The 17,424-nt window shown below is 40.2% G+C and overlaps 3 protein-coding genes across 24 annotated transcripts in view; 1 reads left to right on the top strand and 2 right to left on the bottom strand.

Annotated features, from left to right (window-relative positions):
- Positions 1 to 9,271, bottom strand: part of FBXO36 (F-box protein 36) — a 72,001-nt gene extending 62,730 nt beyond the window's left edge. The window contains exon 1 of the mRNA XM_024563822.4: positions 8,979 to 9,271. Coding sequence (XP_024419590.1) covers positions 8,979 to 9,074 — 96 coding nt within the window. The 5' untranslated portion in view covers positions 9,075 to 9,271. The remainder of the gene's footprint in view (positions 1 to 8,978) is intronic.
- The window catches only part of TRIP12 (thyroid hormone receptor interactor 12), a 134,245-nt gene continuing 125,237 nt past the window's right edge, over positions 8,417 to 17,424 (top strand). For 13 of the 22 annotated variants that reach the window (XM_024563820.3, XM_024563821.3, XM_024563819.3 and 10 more), the window contains exon 1: positions 9,439 to 9,712. The gene's annotated coding sequence lies outside the window, so the exon portion shown is untranslated. Of the gene's footprint in view, positions 8,701 to 9,438; positions 9,713 to 9,810; positions 10,321 to 17,424 lie in introns of those variants that run through there. The other 9 variants (XM_053919159.1, XM_053919157.1, XM_053919156.1 and 6 more) reach the window with 4 other exon arrangements.
- LOC139440757 (uncharacterized) lies at positions 9,344 to 14,563 on the bottom strand. Its single transcript, XM_071220780.1, has 3 exons — positions 14,528 to 14,563; positions 11,220 to 11,355; positions 9,344 to 10,386 (listed from the first exon to the last, which is right to left on the bottom strand). The coding sequence occupies exons 1-3, from the start codon at positions 14,561 to 14,563 to the stop codon at positions 9,344 to 9,346; spliced, it is 1,215 nt and encodes a 404-aa protein (XP_071076881.1).

Below are 17,424 nucleotides of genomic sequence, written 5' to 3'. Positions count from 1 at the left end.
TCTGTGTCTCTCCTTAAGAGTACTCACTCTGGTTGACTTCTTGTTTGGTTCACAATCTTAGTTCAGCTTATTTGCTCAGCACCTAGCTCCATGAGGGTGGAGAACATATGCTTTTGCTCCCTACTGTATCTTTAGTGGTTGGCACAGCACCCAGTAGCACCCATCATTGCACAGAAAGCACTCAAACGTTCGTGAATGAATTAAAAGCATTTTGTTTTAATTGTTGATTTTAGGATAGTCTTCGATTCAGAGGATCCAGGTCCAAAAATATGATAGTAGTCAAGACTTTCATTTTAGAATTAAATCATTAACAATAGCTACCAAATTCTTGTGTCCTTCTCAAATACCAAGTTCAGACAAAAAGCACTGAAACTTACTTCCTATGTGTTAACTCTCCAGGTTGATGTTATCGTCACGGTGGTCCGTGTTCCAAGACCTGTGCTGAGCTGGTGCACCTGCGCTTCTCCTGGTTTTCAGGCATTCTCTCTCTGATGGTACTTGCCTAGTACAGGCATGAATCCAAACAGTGTTGGTCACAGCTCGGCCTTCCCAAACAATGACACAGTTGTGAGAAATTCTACTGTACTCACAGCGATGACAGATGCTTTCCTCTGTGGCCTGCACCAAAACATGTTCATCTAGACTTTGGAAGCACAAGGTGCTAAAATTTGATACGTAAAACATTTGAGAGTGAAGGTACTTCTTTTGCATTACAAGGTTTAAATTGGTGGGAACTATTCCCAAAGAGGAGACTTGAATAAAATGCTTGTGGGACATCACTAGTCCATTTATTTGTAAAACCAAAGGATAATTTGAAAAGCACAGACTGGCTGGATCAAGTCTTAATTCTTGATTTACCAGGCACTTCCTGATCTGTTCCCTGGCTGCACCTCAGTAGTCCTGACACCCAGCTTTTACAACCTGCAGTAGCATGTGACTTATCACTCACCCCCAGAATAAGCGCTGGGCTCACACATCCTTGCCTATAGGACTGTCCCCAGCTCTTCATCTTCCTTTCAGCACACATCTAGTCCTCACGAAGTCTTCCCTGGCCTATTCAGGATTCCTTCCAATGCTCTCACTGGAGGCTCAAGATCCCCACTGTACAAGTCCTCTTGCTCTACTCAGTGTTTGTCTGTCTCCCCGCCAGACTGCAAGCTTCCTGAGGAAAGGCGCTTCCATTTTTGCGGTGTCGGCATGGTCCAGGACTTGGTGTGCAGCAAACACTTAATGAAGCCCTTTCTCAGACTTGCCAACCTGGCTCAATTTTGCCAGTGGAAAAATCTGTACCTTATGGCTTTAAACTGTATTCCCTTCATCACTAGTAAGGTGAAGCATCTTTTCACATGTTTATTAGTCCTGTGTATTTCGTCAGTGACTGTTTATAGCCTTTGCCTATTTTTCTATGAGACTATTTATCTTATTAATTTGCAGAATTTGTAATCCTTGAATACAGAGTATACTAACCCTTTGTCTGGTAAATATTTGGTTAATATTTTCTCCTCGGAAACTTATTAAATTTACTTTAAGTATCATTCATGAAACAAAATTTTATTTAAATGTGATATGCTATTCCTTTCCTTGATGGCTTCCAGATTTGGAGTCTTGTGTAGACTCTACCTCCAGATTAAAACAATATTCTCTCTTTTTTTCTAATGGCACTTTCGTAGTGTATATCACTTAGCTCTTCAATCCATATAAAACTTTAAAACATATAGTACAAGAAAGATAACTTTGAAATATATAGTATGAGGTAGGTAATTTTTTTAAATATTGTGACCATTTTTGATAGCCAATAATTATTGAATGGTTCTCTATTTCCCCACTGATTTGAAATGTCAAGTGGGCATTTTAGATAAGACCCAAAGGGCAGAGAGTATTTGGGTGTGGGGAGACCAACAGGAAGTGATCCAGATGGCTGGCCCAAGTGGAAAATGACAGAGTGGGAAAGCGATGAGTGTTACTTAAGGTATAACGAGCACGGGGGTCCTGAAGTCAAGATACCTGATACGAAGAGTTATTTGGAGAACAGCACACTTAGGTTTTAGTATGTAGCTAAAAAATCGTACTTTTTTGTTTTTGTTTTCTAAATAACATTCACTATCCATTCAAAATATAAACTTTTAGCAAACTTAAAATAAAAGAAATTGTTGTTAATCTGATTTTATAAACCTACAGCAAATATTATACTTTATGGCAAAATATGAAAAGCCTTCCTCAATCAGTTAATGTGTGGTTGCTGCTCACACGGCCCCCACTGGGGAACTGCCCTGCAACCCAGGTACGCACATGCCTTGACTGGGAATCGAACTGGCGACCCTTTGGTTCTCAGCCTGCACTCAATCCACTGAGCCACACCAGCCAGGGCTGATGTTTCTCTCCCTCTCTTTCTCTCTCCCTCCCCCTCTCTCTAAAAGTAAAAATAAATAAAAAAATCTTTTAAGAAATCTAGATAAAAAGAAATTTATTAGAAGCAGAAATCAATTGTTTTTGTTACTTGTTCCAAATAGAAAATACAGTTTTAAAAAGGAATTTAACTTAAAATGGAACAAGAATTCAAACACCTAGAAATGTAAGAAAATATATGTAAGATTTCTATACTATGAGAAATCATTGAGCAAAATTAAAGAATAACTAAAAAATTCTAAAAGGAAGTATATACTACATTTGTGGACTGGAAACTTGATAGTAAAGACATTAATCCAGCACAAAGTAATCTATACATTCATTGTAATCCCAATCAAAACATCATATGTTTTGTGGAACCATAAGGCTGATGGTAAAAAATAAAATAAGTCATGAGATGACTAGCTAGCTACTAGAATCATTTTTATTGAAAAGTGAAGTTTGACTAATTTCTCATTGGAAGAAGACAATGTAATACAAATCTTAAACATTTTTCAGTATTTGCTGCCATATACCAAGCACACTGCTGGGTGTTTTCCAAGGAACATTCCTTAGTATCTGTTTCTGAGATGCTCAGAGAAAAAGGGGTTCCATAGTCACATGCCCATAGGAAAAACCCCATGCTGCGATCTCCTCTTGGAGATTCATATTGCACAGGAGAATTTTAAAGGCTCTAAAAATTTCCAGAGAAGAGAAGCAAACAGAATTTTAACTCTACATTTTCCAAACTTATTTGATCATGAAACCTCTAAGAGAAACACAGGCCTAGAATTCTTTTTTTATATACATTTGGTTCTTACCATATCTGTGAAATAGCCAAGGGCTGAACTGTGCATTCTACAGATGAAGAGATGGCACCTCTGGTAGGTGAATTTATACCAGGCCATACATCTAGCTACTAATACAGAATCTTTGATGCAAACTTAATTTTTTTTAAAAAAAAAAATAATAAATCCAGGGCTTTCTTCAAGATAAAACACTTTCATGGGACTAGCATTTTAGAGATGGAATAAACCTTAGTGATCTCTTAGACTAGTAACCTTATTGTACGTTGATGAGGCAACTGGGGCCCAGACAAATTAAGTGCCTTGCCCCAGGTCAAGAGCTTGCAGAGTGGCAGAAGGAATAAAAAGATCCATGACTCAGTGACTCCCAATTAAGTGCTCTACTGCCCCATATAATTAGGAGGCAAATCTGTGTCAATGCAGGGTGAAACCAAATTAACTGCCTAGACTGAGTAGGTGCTCATAGGTACTGAATGAAGGATTTACCTAGAACAATACTGGAGCTATGTCAAGCTGCCATGTAATTTTGAAATGAGGACTTAGGAAACATTTGATGACTGGGGTATAATATGGTAAAGCACTGAATGTTGTTATTTTAAGGAGCTTAACACATTATTTGTATTATGTTATCCCTCTCCTCCAAAAAGTGCCACATGCCACTTGAAAAATTAAAAGGAATTGAAACTGTGGATTAAAAGCGATTTCACAACTCTAAAGGGGCACATCCTGAAGCGTCACAGGCTAGAAATCACTTTTCTGAAGTGTGTCAGATATGAGCAACAGAAGAGTAATGCAGAGGGATAAACACCTGGCAGAACCTGTAGGGCAGGGAAGGGTATGTTTACAGCAGGTGCTGCTGTCAGAAAGAGCTCAGGGAAAACCAAAATCCTTGGGCAGGGTGGCGCTGAAAGTTCTAAAATGCAGTGAAGAAGGGGAAAGCCTATCTTTTAACAGCAGAGGGAAAAGTAAGGACTGTGGGAGACAGCTGAAAAAGAGGGTAGGTCAAGCCATAAACAAAAGAGTAACATACATAAATGCAAGTATAGTATTCTGCTGACTTTGGGCTTTAAAAGAAGCAGCTGTTCTTTGCATGTGAAAACATTTTGGCCACAGCTGGTGGCCACTGGGCAGAATGGACAAGGTAGGTTTGAAGTCTAGAGAAACACTCAGTTCCACTAGAGGAGAAGGTTCCATTAGAGATAAGGAAAGAGTATGCAGATGCAAACCCATTTACTCTCCTCTGCTTTTTCATCTTCTCCATGTACTTGACTCTTGGGGACCTTATGTGGGGGACAGGCCTACAACAGAGCATGACTTACAGGTTCCAGGGTTCCCTGGGAAATTACCATCACGACATCAAGTTGACTGAACCCTATTCAGCTCCCAAAATGTGCAATCTGGTGTCTACTTAATGTGATTGCAATTCACTTGAGAAATTCTGTTTTCTAAGCTTTCTATTCAGTGCACCACCTTTGCCTTGTTTTACCCTCCACACATCTTTTTGTAAGCTCATTAGTACAATCTCACCCCCAAGGAGGCAAGAGAGGGTAATCCTTTAGTTTCTCAAAAATAATGATTATCTACATTAAAAACAAAAACAAATGCAAAAACATAAGATCAGAAGTTTCTAGAGACTAACATCTCCTTAAAATTTCCCAAGTAACCATTATGATCCATTTTATACCCTTCTAAATTTGTATATTTACATGATGCCCCACCCCCACCCCCAAAGAAAACAGCAGGATCTTTGGTGGCAACAGTCATTAATCAATGCTGCCTACCATTTAATGTGGGAGGTGGTGCTGGCGAAACTGGTAGAAGCTGGTGCACAGAGTAGGGCAACTTCTCTGAGTAAGAGTTAACCATTTTGAATCTTTATTGCTTTTCTCTGATTATAAAAATAAATGCTCACTCTAGAAAAATTCAATCTTTCAGAAATAGGTAATGCAGAAAGTGAAAGCAATCCTTAAGAGCGAATCACTTCAGCTTTCCCTCCAACATTTATTTAAAACAAAACTGTAGTTGTTTTTTAAATGGGATCATACGATGTTTAAGCCAGCAATTTGCTGTTCTCGGTTAAGATTTTATTTGGTCTATCACATCATTTTTAAAAGGTTGCACAGTGTTTAAAAGTTTGCATAGTTTTCTATAGAAAAGATGTTTTTACAATTATTTTAATTTAGAGAATATTCCTGCTCACATATCTTGTGCATGGTGAAAGCATTTTGGATATGAAATCCTAGGTATGAATTTCCTGGGTCAACAGGTGCCTGTATTAACATTTTCATTAGACTGTACTTAAATTTTAAATCTTTAAAATTGGTTTGTAGCTTGAAACAGCACTGGCATAATTCTTTGTTGCAAAGTCTGTCAAACAAACGTCACCAGGTCTGGTTTTCTTTCATCCCTTTTTCAGGAGTCACGGAGATAACAGTTTGTGTCACAGGCTGGCAGACAATCTCAGTTTGTCACAGCGTTACAACTCTAAAGCATGTCAAAAATATTTGCCATTTTTCGGGAAGTGAGCTTTTGGATTTTTTTTTTTCAGGAGATAGTAGCTTCAGGTGTGTTTTTAGAGTTTTGAGTAGGATTTACAAAGATAGGGAAAAGAAGACTAATGTACCACCCAATTCTTCTTTCCCATGGAACAGGATGACGCTCCTGGGACAACCACCTAGGTTATTAGCTGCAGGAGGCCGTGTCTGCCAATTCTCACCTCCTTAGCATATGGGTTCTAGCAGCTTTCCAGTGTCTGTCACGTTAAACCTGAGCCACCAATTCTGACCACACTTTCATTTTGAGAGCACGAAGACGACAGACTTTCAAGAACACAATACTTGTAACATATCCTCCTGGACCTCTCATTCTAAAGTGTTTTTTGCTTCCTCTGGACTCACAGATTTTAAAATGTCTGTGCTATTCACTAACTTGGCAATTTTCTCTTGGACTTAAAAAAAAGCCACAAAAGTTAAACCATGTAAGTGTTATTTAAGTGTTTATATAAATCAAATGACTCAACTATATTCTTCTCACTATATTAACATGCTTCATGAGAGGGACTTTGGTTCACTGATGTTTCTCAACATCTAAAACAGTACCTGACTTATAGGAGGTGTTCAATACATATTTGTTGAAAGAATGACAAATTCTTTGAGGCCAAGAATCTTCTTATATTTTGCACCCCGATAGTGAATGCCAAGTTGCTGATAAAAATTAAGGAAAGGATCCTCATTCAGGAACACAACTTATGACTTTCTTAGAAGCTAAGCGTAAAATATATCCCTGGCCTAAATAAGACTACGCACTAAATCTATAGTAAGAATAATTGGATCTTTGATTTAGAAGTAGTGTACTGATTTTTCTAAGCCTTTCATCATCATTATAAAGATCAGATTTGAGCATTAAACTACATTGACCCCAAGCTGTATTCCGTAAGTCCCTTTTTCAAACAAAACAAAACAAAACCCAACAAAAACATGGCATCAAGTTGTTAATTGGGAATGCCTCTGTAAGCCTAAAACATTTTTTAATGACACTGTATAAGTAAGATGGCAAAGGAAATATTTATGCACAACAATTTATATTCTGGACTTTGTCAATTGTAGAATGGCCCTAATTAAGAGAAAGATATCTGCCTTCAAATCCATGTCATATGTGCTGTTATTTGGTTTTAAAGCCAATAAAAGTAAAAGCAGTAAAAAAGTATACAAAAGGGAATCAGAGTGAAAATCTATCTAAACCTGGGGCATATTTTGGATAATACACAACATTTGGGGGAATAAAGGCAGAAAGTGTACAAGAATAAGTTTTAGACAGTTATTCCAGAAAAAAATCCATCTTATAAAACACATTCTAATTCTAGTCTTTTAGTACTTATTTATGTCAGACCAGCTCTTACTGGATGTTTGGTTTCCTGTGTTGAGACTTAGAAAAAATACCTTGTGGTTAGAAAATAGCATATTCTCAAGATAGATGACTGAAAAGACTATTTTTTGGCTTACTATTTTTTACAACAAATTTTACTTTAAAAAAGAGAATGAATTAATAGGATTTGAGATTAACTCTCACTGGTAGAACTGTAGTAAATATATTTAGTCTGCTTAAAAAAGAAAACGGATCATCTCTGGAAAGAATAGGGCCTAAAATAAAGAAGAGTTTTTGATCCGTAGCAAAAAAACAAAAAAAGAAGAAAGAAAAAATTAAGAATACTTGGGGGTGGGGCAGATTTCATAAAAGAGTAAAGAGAGGCCTGTGCCCAAGTCAGACTACAGAGCAAAGTCTGAACAACATCAACAACAGAAGCATTCTTGAGGAAAACTAATGCCAGGAGCACTCCTACGGTAATTAAAACAAAAAGGTAAGCAAGTATTCAACTTGCTGAGGCTTACACTAGAATATAGTACACTTGTAACACCAGACCCTCAAGAAAAAGTAGTGCTCAAAAAATGTTTTTAAAACACCTTATGGAAAAAAACTATAAAATAAAAATTAGAACATTCTTAACTGAGGTAGATAAAAATAAAAAATACAGTAGAAATAGGGTATTAATGGTTTCAATCATTCAAGATAGAAAGTGAAGAATTATCATGATCATACATCTTAAAGCAAATGATAAAGTCATTCCTAAAAACTGTACAAAAAATTAAACAACTAAGAAATTCCAATTAAATGTGTAAAAATTCCTGAAAAAATCTGATTAAAAATAAGTTCGACAGATCATCACATGGTAATATTAACATTACACATGTAATATTTATAAAGTTTAGATTTAAAAACAAAATATGTATTATTTCTATTTTAAAAGGTCTTTTGAAACTACAAAAACCATTCATGGAAAAAAATGATGAAATATTCACTACCTGCACCAAAACAAATACATACAAAGTTCTAAGTTTCATTTTATAGGAATACCATCTATTAAAGTGCAAAGTGAATGAATAATTATCTCGGTGACAGGCTTAAGCTCGGTCAGGAATCACAAACGTGTTCCGAGTGGAGGCCCAGTTCAAGCCCATCATTTTATGGGCACAATAAATCATCCACAAGCCCACCTTCAACAACTAAAGTTGTCATAAAAACAGGCCGATGGGTACCTTACTCCAGCAATAACATTATCCTCGGTCTTATTGTTGTGCAGCAGATGTCATTATGGGTGGGGCTGACGCGCAGAGCAGCTGAAACATTTCCGTACCACCCCCCTCAACACTTTCAATGGGATAGCAGGGCTCCCAAAAGGTACGGGCAAAGCTCTCGACGATTAGTTCCTACTAGAAATAAGGAAGTTATGATGTGGCCGTGGTCCACGTAAAGACCACGATGAGGTTTTTAAAATCCCCCAGGTTTTTAAAATCTATCCTGGGAAAGAGGTCGTCCCCTCTCCCCCTCCCCTCCCGGCTCCTCCTCGGGACACTTGGCTGAGTCTTTCTTTTCCTCCTCCCCACGCTGAGGTGAGGCTGCACGCAAGCCCGGGACGCCTGTTTTTTCTCTTCGTGCCGAGGGAACTCTACGGGTAGGAAACCCAGGGGGCAGGAAGGGAGAGGGCGGCGTTGTGGGGGGGGGGGGTGCGGTGAGATGGGCAAAGAAAGCTCGCCTGGGTCGAGCCGGTCTGGGGTTGGGAAGGGACAGGAGGGCCGCCAGGCGGACAGGAGGAGGCCGAGGTGACGAGGAAAATCTGCCGGCCCGGAGCTGGGACCGGCCGCTTCCGGCGGGCCCCAGTCACTCTCGGCCTAGCGATCGGGAATCCACCAGGGCGGGCGGGTAGTAGGGTAAACCGCGGCTCGCACTTGCCTGGGATTGGGTGACCAATAACTGGTAATAGTCTTTGCTCGGCGATGGGCCTTGTCCTACAATTTCGAACAGAGTCTCCGGCAGCCACGACGCCATCTTGGGACGCCACCGTCGTCGCTAAGACAACCAGGAAGGGGCGGGGATTGATTGGGGTCATGAGGCCAAAGCCCTAGTTTAAATCGAACCCCGCTTTTGAGCTAACAGGGGGTTTCTAACTTGGGGTGATGTCTCCTTTCCCAAGGGTCTGAGGGAACTCTGCTCCGTGAAATTTCTGTCTCAGGTCTCCCGTGACCCGAAGGGGAATTAGTTCCTGCTACCACGGAGGGGCGGGGGGTGACCCCGGCGGAGGGATATCAAGTGAAGCTTCATATTCCCCTTCCTGGTCCCTCGAAGGGATCGGGAGGAGATTGCCGGCCGCTGGGGAAGTCTATTCGGGCGTTGGGAGAGGGAGGGGCGATGTGATGGGCTGCGAGTAGGCAGCGGGGCCTGTCCCGCGGACTAGCCCGTCTGCGCAGCCGAGGGGAAAAGTAGTTCCCAGAGGGTGTTGGAATAGCGAGGAGGGAGGCGGCGCGGACGGAGGCGCACGCCGGCCGCGGTGCTGCGGCACAGCTGATAATTGAAGGGACCCGAGGAGCCGCCGCCACCACCGCCGCCACCGTCGGGGGGTGGGGGGAGCGAGTGGAAGTTATTGCCGCGCCACCGAGTCCGGACCGGAGACTTTGGGGCCAAACTAGGTAACTGAGGCGCAGTTGCGAGCGGTGGGGCCAGGCCTGGGGGGAGGGTGATGTGTTGAGATTGGGGGGGTTACGGGGTTGGGGGGGAGGAGCTCGAACAGAAAGTCCCAGGAAGCCCAGTTGTGTCAGCGCCGCGGTTCGGCCCCCGCTCGGCCTTCTCCCGTCGCCGGCGGCGGGACTGCGGAAGGACCGGGCAGGGGGTTGACGGGCAAGGAGACCGCGGCTGGAGGGACCCGGACCGTGCGGGAGCTGAGGGGGGCGGTCGGTGGGTGCCCCCTTCTGTCCTCCGCCATGAGGAGGGCCGTTCTCGGAGCCGGGGTGAGGCGTGCGGGTGTTAGGGAGCTCAGAGGGGGTGGGGGGGCCGGAAGTGGGCTTTGGAGCTTGGAGGGCGTCTAGGAAGAGAGAAAGTGGGGGGCCGGAAGTGCAGGTGGGGAGTGTGAAGACGGCAAGGGTTCCCCGGAAATGGGATGGGGGCCCGGAAACCGGGAGAGGGGAGGCTCCAGGGCCTGGGACGGCCCGGAAATGGAAACTAGGGAGCAGCTCCAGTGACAACAGTTGTGGGAAACGGGGGTCAGAGGAGGTAGAGGCCGGAGTGACTTTAGACCGCAGTAAGGGGTTTCTTGCCAAGCGGGACGGTTGCGGGCGGGCGGGCGAGGGCGGAGACGGGGTCCGCGCTTGGCAGTTGTTTTAGTCGTGGGAAGTTGAAGCTGAGGGGGATAACGACGAGACGGGCTTGGGCATGCGGGGGGGAGGGGGGCATGAAAAGAGGCCGAGAAACTTGGCCGAGAGGATCGGAGCATCTTTCTCAATAGTTCAGCATGGGAATTGGGGGGAGGGGGTCCAGGACTTGGGGGTGGTGGTGGACCAATTGTCACTCCAGCCGTTACTAGCATTCAAAGCGAGTCAGGCGATTAATTTATTTATATGTGGATTACATAAAACCTATTATAACGTTTGTCCATTCAGTTCACCCTCTCTTCTCCGCTCTTCACAGTGAGTGGGTTTCTAGTTCAGAGACAAGTTACAGGGGAGAAGGTTGTAAAATCTCAAATCCTGTCCTCCATGTCGCTCCCTTCCTCAGAATAACAGGAAGGCTAAATTTTTAGAGGGAGAAATTAATGAAGGTTTTTAAAATGCGCACATTGGGGGAAACTAACTAAAGACATTGAAACTCTTGCTGAGGCACGGGAGGGAGTCGGTCACCTTAGCGTGGTGAGAAGAGAACGGAAGGGGCTGCTCCTGAACCCTTAGATTCGTTTCTGAGAAGGCGGCTTGTCTGAGGGGAGGTTTAGCTTCAGCAGCGTGTCTGGCCGTGGGTATAGTTTAATTGCTTCGTTAAGTTAATTGGTGGAGGGACTCTTAATGTGTAAAACGTTGATGTGTGCGTGGGGGTGGGCGGGACGTTTAATGGCACAGGGAAATCGGTCCCGAGTGGACTTCCAGCTGCTCTCCTGCTTTCTCCCTTCCTAGTCGACGTTCCCCGATGTTGCCTGGGCTGCCAAATAACCCGAACCCCGGGCTTGACTCCGATTTGTAGGCCCTTTAGTTGTTTGTGTAACTTTCCAGTCCTTTCCAGTCTCTCTAGATATTTTTGGCATTTCATTTTTTAAAGACCCGGAAAGTTGAGGCTCAGAATCTCCTCTCTAAAAACAAAACAAAAATATAACGGGGTAGAAAGTTGAAAGAGCTATTGAGTGGGGCGAAAAATCGAGTCTCAGAACAAAGGTCCTAGTTGTTAGAGAAAAAGGCAAGAGGCCTATATATGAGGCCTGTGTGTGTCGCATTTACACGGGGTGAGAGGTTGGAGAAGGCCTAGTGAGGCTTGAGGAGTGGAATTAGCAGAGGTTTAGAGACAATAAATTGCAAAGGGTGTTAATGAGGCTTATATTCATATTTACACCATGCAAAGAACTTAATATTAAGTGTGAATTTTAAACAATTTCTAATTCTTTTGAAAGTCCTTGTGTTTAGCCCCACGAATGTTGAATTAGTGTGGCTTTTGTATCATCTTTATGAAGTTGTTTAGAGAGTTTTTATTTCATTTATTTTAAGCTTAAGAGAGCACATTAACATGATCGGGGTTTGTGGGCCTTGTCCACAACTGCCTTTCTATGAATGTGCCAATAGCCATTAGAATTGAAGAAATGTAATTAAGATTATAATTTTTTCCATTTGCTCCCCAGTTTTTCAGGGGTTTGAGTGGCTTTTCAGTCTGCTCAGCTGGCATTTACTATTTAGTGTTCATGAACAGACTTTTTGTTTTAGTTTTGCATTCTCTAAAAGTTGCAGAACACTTTTGGCAGTTGGAGTCCCAGAAGGTGCTAAACTAAAATAATTATATTTTAAAAATGAAGGGAATACTAGGCCAGGGTAAAATCAGTGATTTCTGGCAAAATAAATTTGAAGTAATGTTTACTTGTCCGTTTTAACTTTTAAGTTTACTTAATTTATATTATCTATATAAGGTTTTGTGTTCTTATTTTAAAGACATCATCCTAGCAAAGAGACACAAACTGGCTTAGGAACTTATACCCTCCCAGTAATGCCTCTTGAGCTATTCACTCACCTGATCAGGTCTCCAGTTATTTTATCTGTAAAATGGGAATGGATAATCACTGCATTACCTCCCTGGGTGGTTGTGAGATCCAGTGAATATAATGGCTCTGAAAAACTACAAACTGCTAAAGAAGTGTAAGATACTAGATTGAGAAAATTATATTAGTTATTTTGAATTCACTAATAAAAGATAGTAGTTTCTTATCATTAGTGGTGATTGGGGAGAGTAATGGTAGTTTGAAGATAAGTTATAGTTCTTTATAATTATTGAAATTGCTGCTAAATTGGTAGGGGAACTTGGGCCCAATTTCTGTTAAAATTATTTTTATTTTTCATCACCTTGCTAGATAATTTTTCACCATACAGCCTACTGAATACATTTGTTAATCCTTTTTAGAGAAGTTTTAAACAAATTTCTTTACATTATTATTTTTGTCTATGAGTTAATTGTTTTGCTTAATCTCTTCACATTTTCACTCAGCCCCCCCATATCCCCTCAAGTCTGACAGCTGTCAGTTCTCTGTATCTTTGAGTCTTTCTATTTTGTTAGTTTATTTTGTTCATTAGATTCCACATTCGTACGATACAATACTTGTCTTTCTCTGACTGGCTTATTTCACTTAGCATAATACTCTCCAGGTCAGTTCATGCTGTTGCAAAAGGTAAGATCCACCCCCCCTGCCCCGCCCAAGGCCAAATGTACCACAGCTGTTCATCCACTCATTTGTTGATGGGCACTTGGGTTGCCTTCACATCTTGGCAATTGTAAATAATGCTGCAATGAACATAGGGGTACATATATTCTTTTGAATTAGTGTTTGGGGTTTTTTCGGATACATTCCCAGAAGTGGAGTCTCTGGTTCATAAGGCAGATCCATTTTTAATTTTTTGAGGAATCTCCATACTGCTTTCCTTCCACAGTGGCTGCATCAGTCTGCCTTCCTACCATCAGTGCACTAGGCTTCCCGTTTCTCTTCATCCTTGCCAATGCTGGGTTTTTTTTTTACATTTTTTAATTGAAAAATATGTACCTATTTTTGGTATGTGGGTCTTATGAAACAGTTTCTAATATCAGGCATTTAAATTTTTTAATAGAATCTAAGGTTTTCTATTTTTGTTTTAATTTTATGTGGGTGGGTGGGGATCTTTTTGAGCAAATGTGGTAACAACTGCCCTTTTATTTTTCCCTGTTTGCCGAGGTAATTTGATGGACTCAAATTGAAAAAGTAACCTGCTTGTTGCTTCTTGTCTTCACTCCAGTTCTTGGTACTGCTAGTCTGACTTGCCCTTTTCCCTTATTTAAATCACTTTAAGTTCATTTCAACTCGGCCCTTCAAATCATTTCCTTAAAACTTTTTCTTTTATTTCTTGGTTGTATAGATATGTTTCATTTTGGGATTATAGTCCTAGTTGTTAGAGAAAAAAGTGCTAAATTTGTTGACATGTGTTGCTTTGCTTTCATGACTGGACTTTAGGCTTCTTGGGGGCATAATTTAATACCAGTGTGTTTAGCATGAAGGTGCATTCACCTGTTTGGAAATAATAACTATTGACCTTTTCACTCTAAACCAATAATGTTAGCCAGGTCTTCCATACTATGCAGCCGGTCTTCCTGCTTGGAAAGGATCTTGGACCCAACAGGTTCGTTCCTCAGGGTGCTGTTTGGTTTAGTGATCATAGCCTTTTCATATCTTGGGATATGGAATAAGAATTTGGTGGGTATTATATAATATAATTTGTAGATTGTTATATAAGCCTGGTGTTCTTAACACATAATAGCTTTATGTTTGTGTATTTTTTGTAGTGCTTATGTATAGTTCAAATAGATGTTACAGATTTCTTGAAGGTATAAACGAAACCCCTAGCAATTGTTCTTTACAATGTCTTGTCTGCTAGTTTACTCTGCATATTAAGTGCTTGCTGCTGAATCAGTCTCTTGATTTTTATTTAAGTAAAATTTTAACTTGGCTAATGTCCTGGATTTTTAAAAATGCAGTTTCCTTGTACACCTGCAACTTAGATGATGTTATTAACTGATACTACCCCCAATAAATTTAATTAAAAATGCAGTTCTTTAATTAAATCTAATATCATAATTTATTGATAGTTTCAGGTTATTGGCAAAAGAAGTTGTTTCTGTAATCCCCATAGTGGCTCAGTTTATCTCTGAGGCCTATTAGATTTTGGTTGTGGGTTTTGTAGTTTCATTAAACTGGATTGGCCAGAAATAAAAGGAACTTGTCTGTTACTCAGACTTACCTGGTTTCTTCTGAGTGTGCAGAAGCTGTTGGTCATAGTCAGTTTTATGGGTATACTTGAATTAAAACGTCATTTTAGTGGCTTAGAATAAAAAAGCTACCTGCTACTCTGTTCTTTCGTTAGTGAACACAGTTCAAGTGAGTATCTGATGTGAAGGTAAAAGACTTGGATTCGAGTTCTGGCAGTGCCTTTTCTATCTTGGTGTTCTTAGACAAATAATCTTTGTGAGTTTCAAGTGCCTAATCTGAAAAATGTGGTTTATTGCCACCTAACCTAGAGTTAATTGTCATTTACATGCTAAACACTGCATTTAGGAAATTAGGGTACAAAGATGGATTGAAACACAGGGCCCTTTCTTCCCTGGTTCATTGCAGCATTGACCATCCATCCCCTCAGTTGGTAACACCCTTGTACCCAGAACATACTTACATTATATTGTGTAGTTATTCTACTTGAAAGTATTTGTGTATACAATAGTATTCTGTAGCTGATTATGAATTCCTTGAAGTTCATGACCCATAATAATTGTTTAAATCATTATTGAAGGAATAAGCGTTGTGAGAATAAAGTGATACTGTAAGTAAAGTATTTTGTAATGATTTAGTGTCCTATTTGTCTTGATAAACATTTTGGCTTGTTAATGCTAAAATGTTTTGGGGAGTTTTCTTTTTAATCTACTGAATATATATTTTAGAGACTAAGTTTTTATCATACATAATTAAAAAATTAGGGCAAGCCATTTCATATTCTTTAATTGTCCATTATTTACATAAAATAGCTGATAATTTAAAATGCTACATTGAGGACCTCAATATGTTTTGATGCAGTGTGCATATTTATTAACTATAAGATTGCATTTTCTACATCATTTTAGTTTATTCTCTTTGCTTTTTATTTACTTTTATAAATGTGATGTTATTACTCATACAGGATTTTGAAGGCTCTTTATAAACTGAAATGTCTATCAACAAGTCTTCAAGACTTGAAATTACAGCATTTCAGTGTGTATTTTAATCAACTTGTTGGTTGTCATAACCAATGAGTTAGTTCTATCCTGACTTCAAAACTCTTACTCATTCTACCTGTGGGCAGCATTCTGAATAAACAGATGTGTACCTTGTGCTATCTGCTTAAGGTCAAATTAACTCATTTTTGAAGTCCTACTGGTAATTGTTTGACGCCCTGGAAACCCAGAGTGAGTTTTTACAGGTAGCTCGTCCGAAATTCACTGTTGAGTTGTAATTTAAGCAGTTTTGTGTCCTTAGAGAGCAGGTTCATGGAGATCATGTAAAGGGCCTCCCGACCCCCTTTTTAAAATGTTTGAAAAACAAGTGTTTGTAGTTGCATTGTAAGTAGCCAATACATGAAAATGCTACAACTTCTGCTGTGGCCCTAGTATTTGGTAATCCTGTTTTGCACCTTGGCTGCATGTAGTCAGGTTGAGCTGCTCGTTCCTCTCTGAACAAACCCAAGAAACTTCAGCACACCCGAGTTTGATACCCCTTCACATTTTACATCTCTTTAACACTATATGTACACTGTCCTCCAGTTACTTCTGTATAAACTTTTTACTCTTCCCTCTACTCTTTTCTAAAACACTATATTTGTTTCATTTATGGCATTCACAGTCTGTCTTATGCAATTTGTTGTTTACATATTCTTTACTAGATTTTTGGCTTCTTGGGGTAGAGGTCTCATTCTTCTGTCCCCACAGTGGCTGGCACAAGGCTCCTAACATAATGCTTTGTACATGGTAAGTGGCAGTGGTAGACTTTGTTTTGGTGACACGTTGAGAAACTATATTATAAAACTAATATTAGCATCATTTGACATAGTTTATTCTCAGCCTGCTTATTTTATATTTTCAGGGTTTGGTATCTGAGTATAGGATCCTAGTTTATAAATTTCTCTGAATTAGGCTCATTAAATGTCAGCTACGTAAAGGATTGTTCAGGCACTAGACTACTTTAGTAACTTGATTACCCCAGGTTTGGCATTAGGAGATTAGGTTTATTAGTAGATGCAAGTTTATTTACCAATACCTGTAAGTGCTTGCCTTGTACCAAGACTGGGCTGGGAGGAATACCAAAGGGACTGAGGATGTGGTTCTTGTTCTCTGAGTTCTGTTAATGTTTTATTTAATTGATAATCACTTACTTGTCTAAATTACTTGGTAACTATATATAGTGTAGTGTGCAGCATAGAGAAATATTGTGTAAGTATTCTAAATGCAGGTTTCCTGCATTTAGAAAACCTGATAATGAGAATCTAAGAAACAGATGAATTAGGGTTCGATGTTTGACTTTACCGAATTATTGGCAGTGCCTTCATTATGCAAATATCTCATCAGCAACTTGTGTGTGCATTTCTGGTTCCATACAAGGCCTACCTTTTTGGAGAGTGCTGAGGAGAAATAAGAGATTTATAAAATGAGATCTCTTATGTTGAAGTGTACTTTGTTGTAGATGAATTCAAATTATGACAACATATAACAGAAGTATAAAGTTGAGCAGTTGAGTTTTCTACGGTGGGTACTCCGAAGTTTAGTGAGAGATTCAATCCTAGGTTGAAGATTCTGAGGAAGACCTCATGGGAAGAGGAGGGACTTGAACTGACCCTGATTGTTTGGGTAGGTGTAGAAGAATGGGAAGCTTAAAGGTCTACGGAGTTGTGGCGAGGGTCTAAAATGGTAAGAAAAAGTGGCTCTCTGGAGTAGAGTCCACATCGATGAAATCACAGGAAATTTGGACTGAGATTATTGAGGTTCTTAAATGGGAGATTAAGAAATTAGATTTAACAGATTTTACATTTATTGTTAATCCCTGAATAAGGAAAGATGACATGAACAAGGTACAAAAATAAGTTAATTTGTAAATGACCTGAAGAGAAAAACAAGT

The sequence above is a fragment of the Desmodus rotundus genome, chromosome 2 (genome assembly GCF_022682495.2).
Source record: "Desmodus rotundus isolate HL8 chromosome 2, HLdesRot8A.1, whole genome shotgun sequence".
In the NCBI taxonomy this organism is placed as follows: domain Eukaryota; kingdom Metazoa; phylum Chordata; class Mammalia; order Chiroptera; family Phyllostomidae; genus Desmodus; species Desmodus rotundus.
Note: the sequence above shows the minus strand (reverse complement) of the source record. Positions and strands in the feature narration are given on the sequence as shown.

Coding starts and splice junctions, on each gene's coding strand:
- LOC139440757 (XM_071220780.1), bottom strand. CDS start 14,563: ATGACCAACAGCTTCTGCACACTCAGAAGAAACCAG. Junction 11,356..14,527: donor GCACACTCAGAAGAAACCAG/GTAAGTCTGAGT, acceptor TTTTGTTTTTAG/AGAGGAGATTCTGAGCCTCA. Junction 10,387..11,219: donor GAGTCAAGCCCGGGGTTCGG/GTTATTTGGCAG, acceptor ACAACTGCCAAG/CGCGGACCCCGTCTCCGCCC.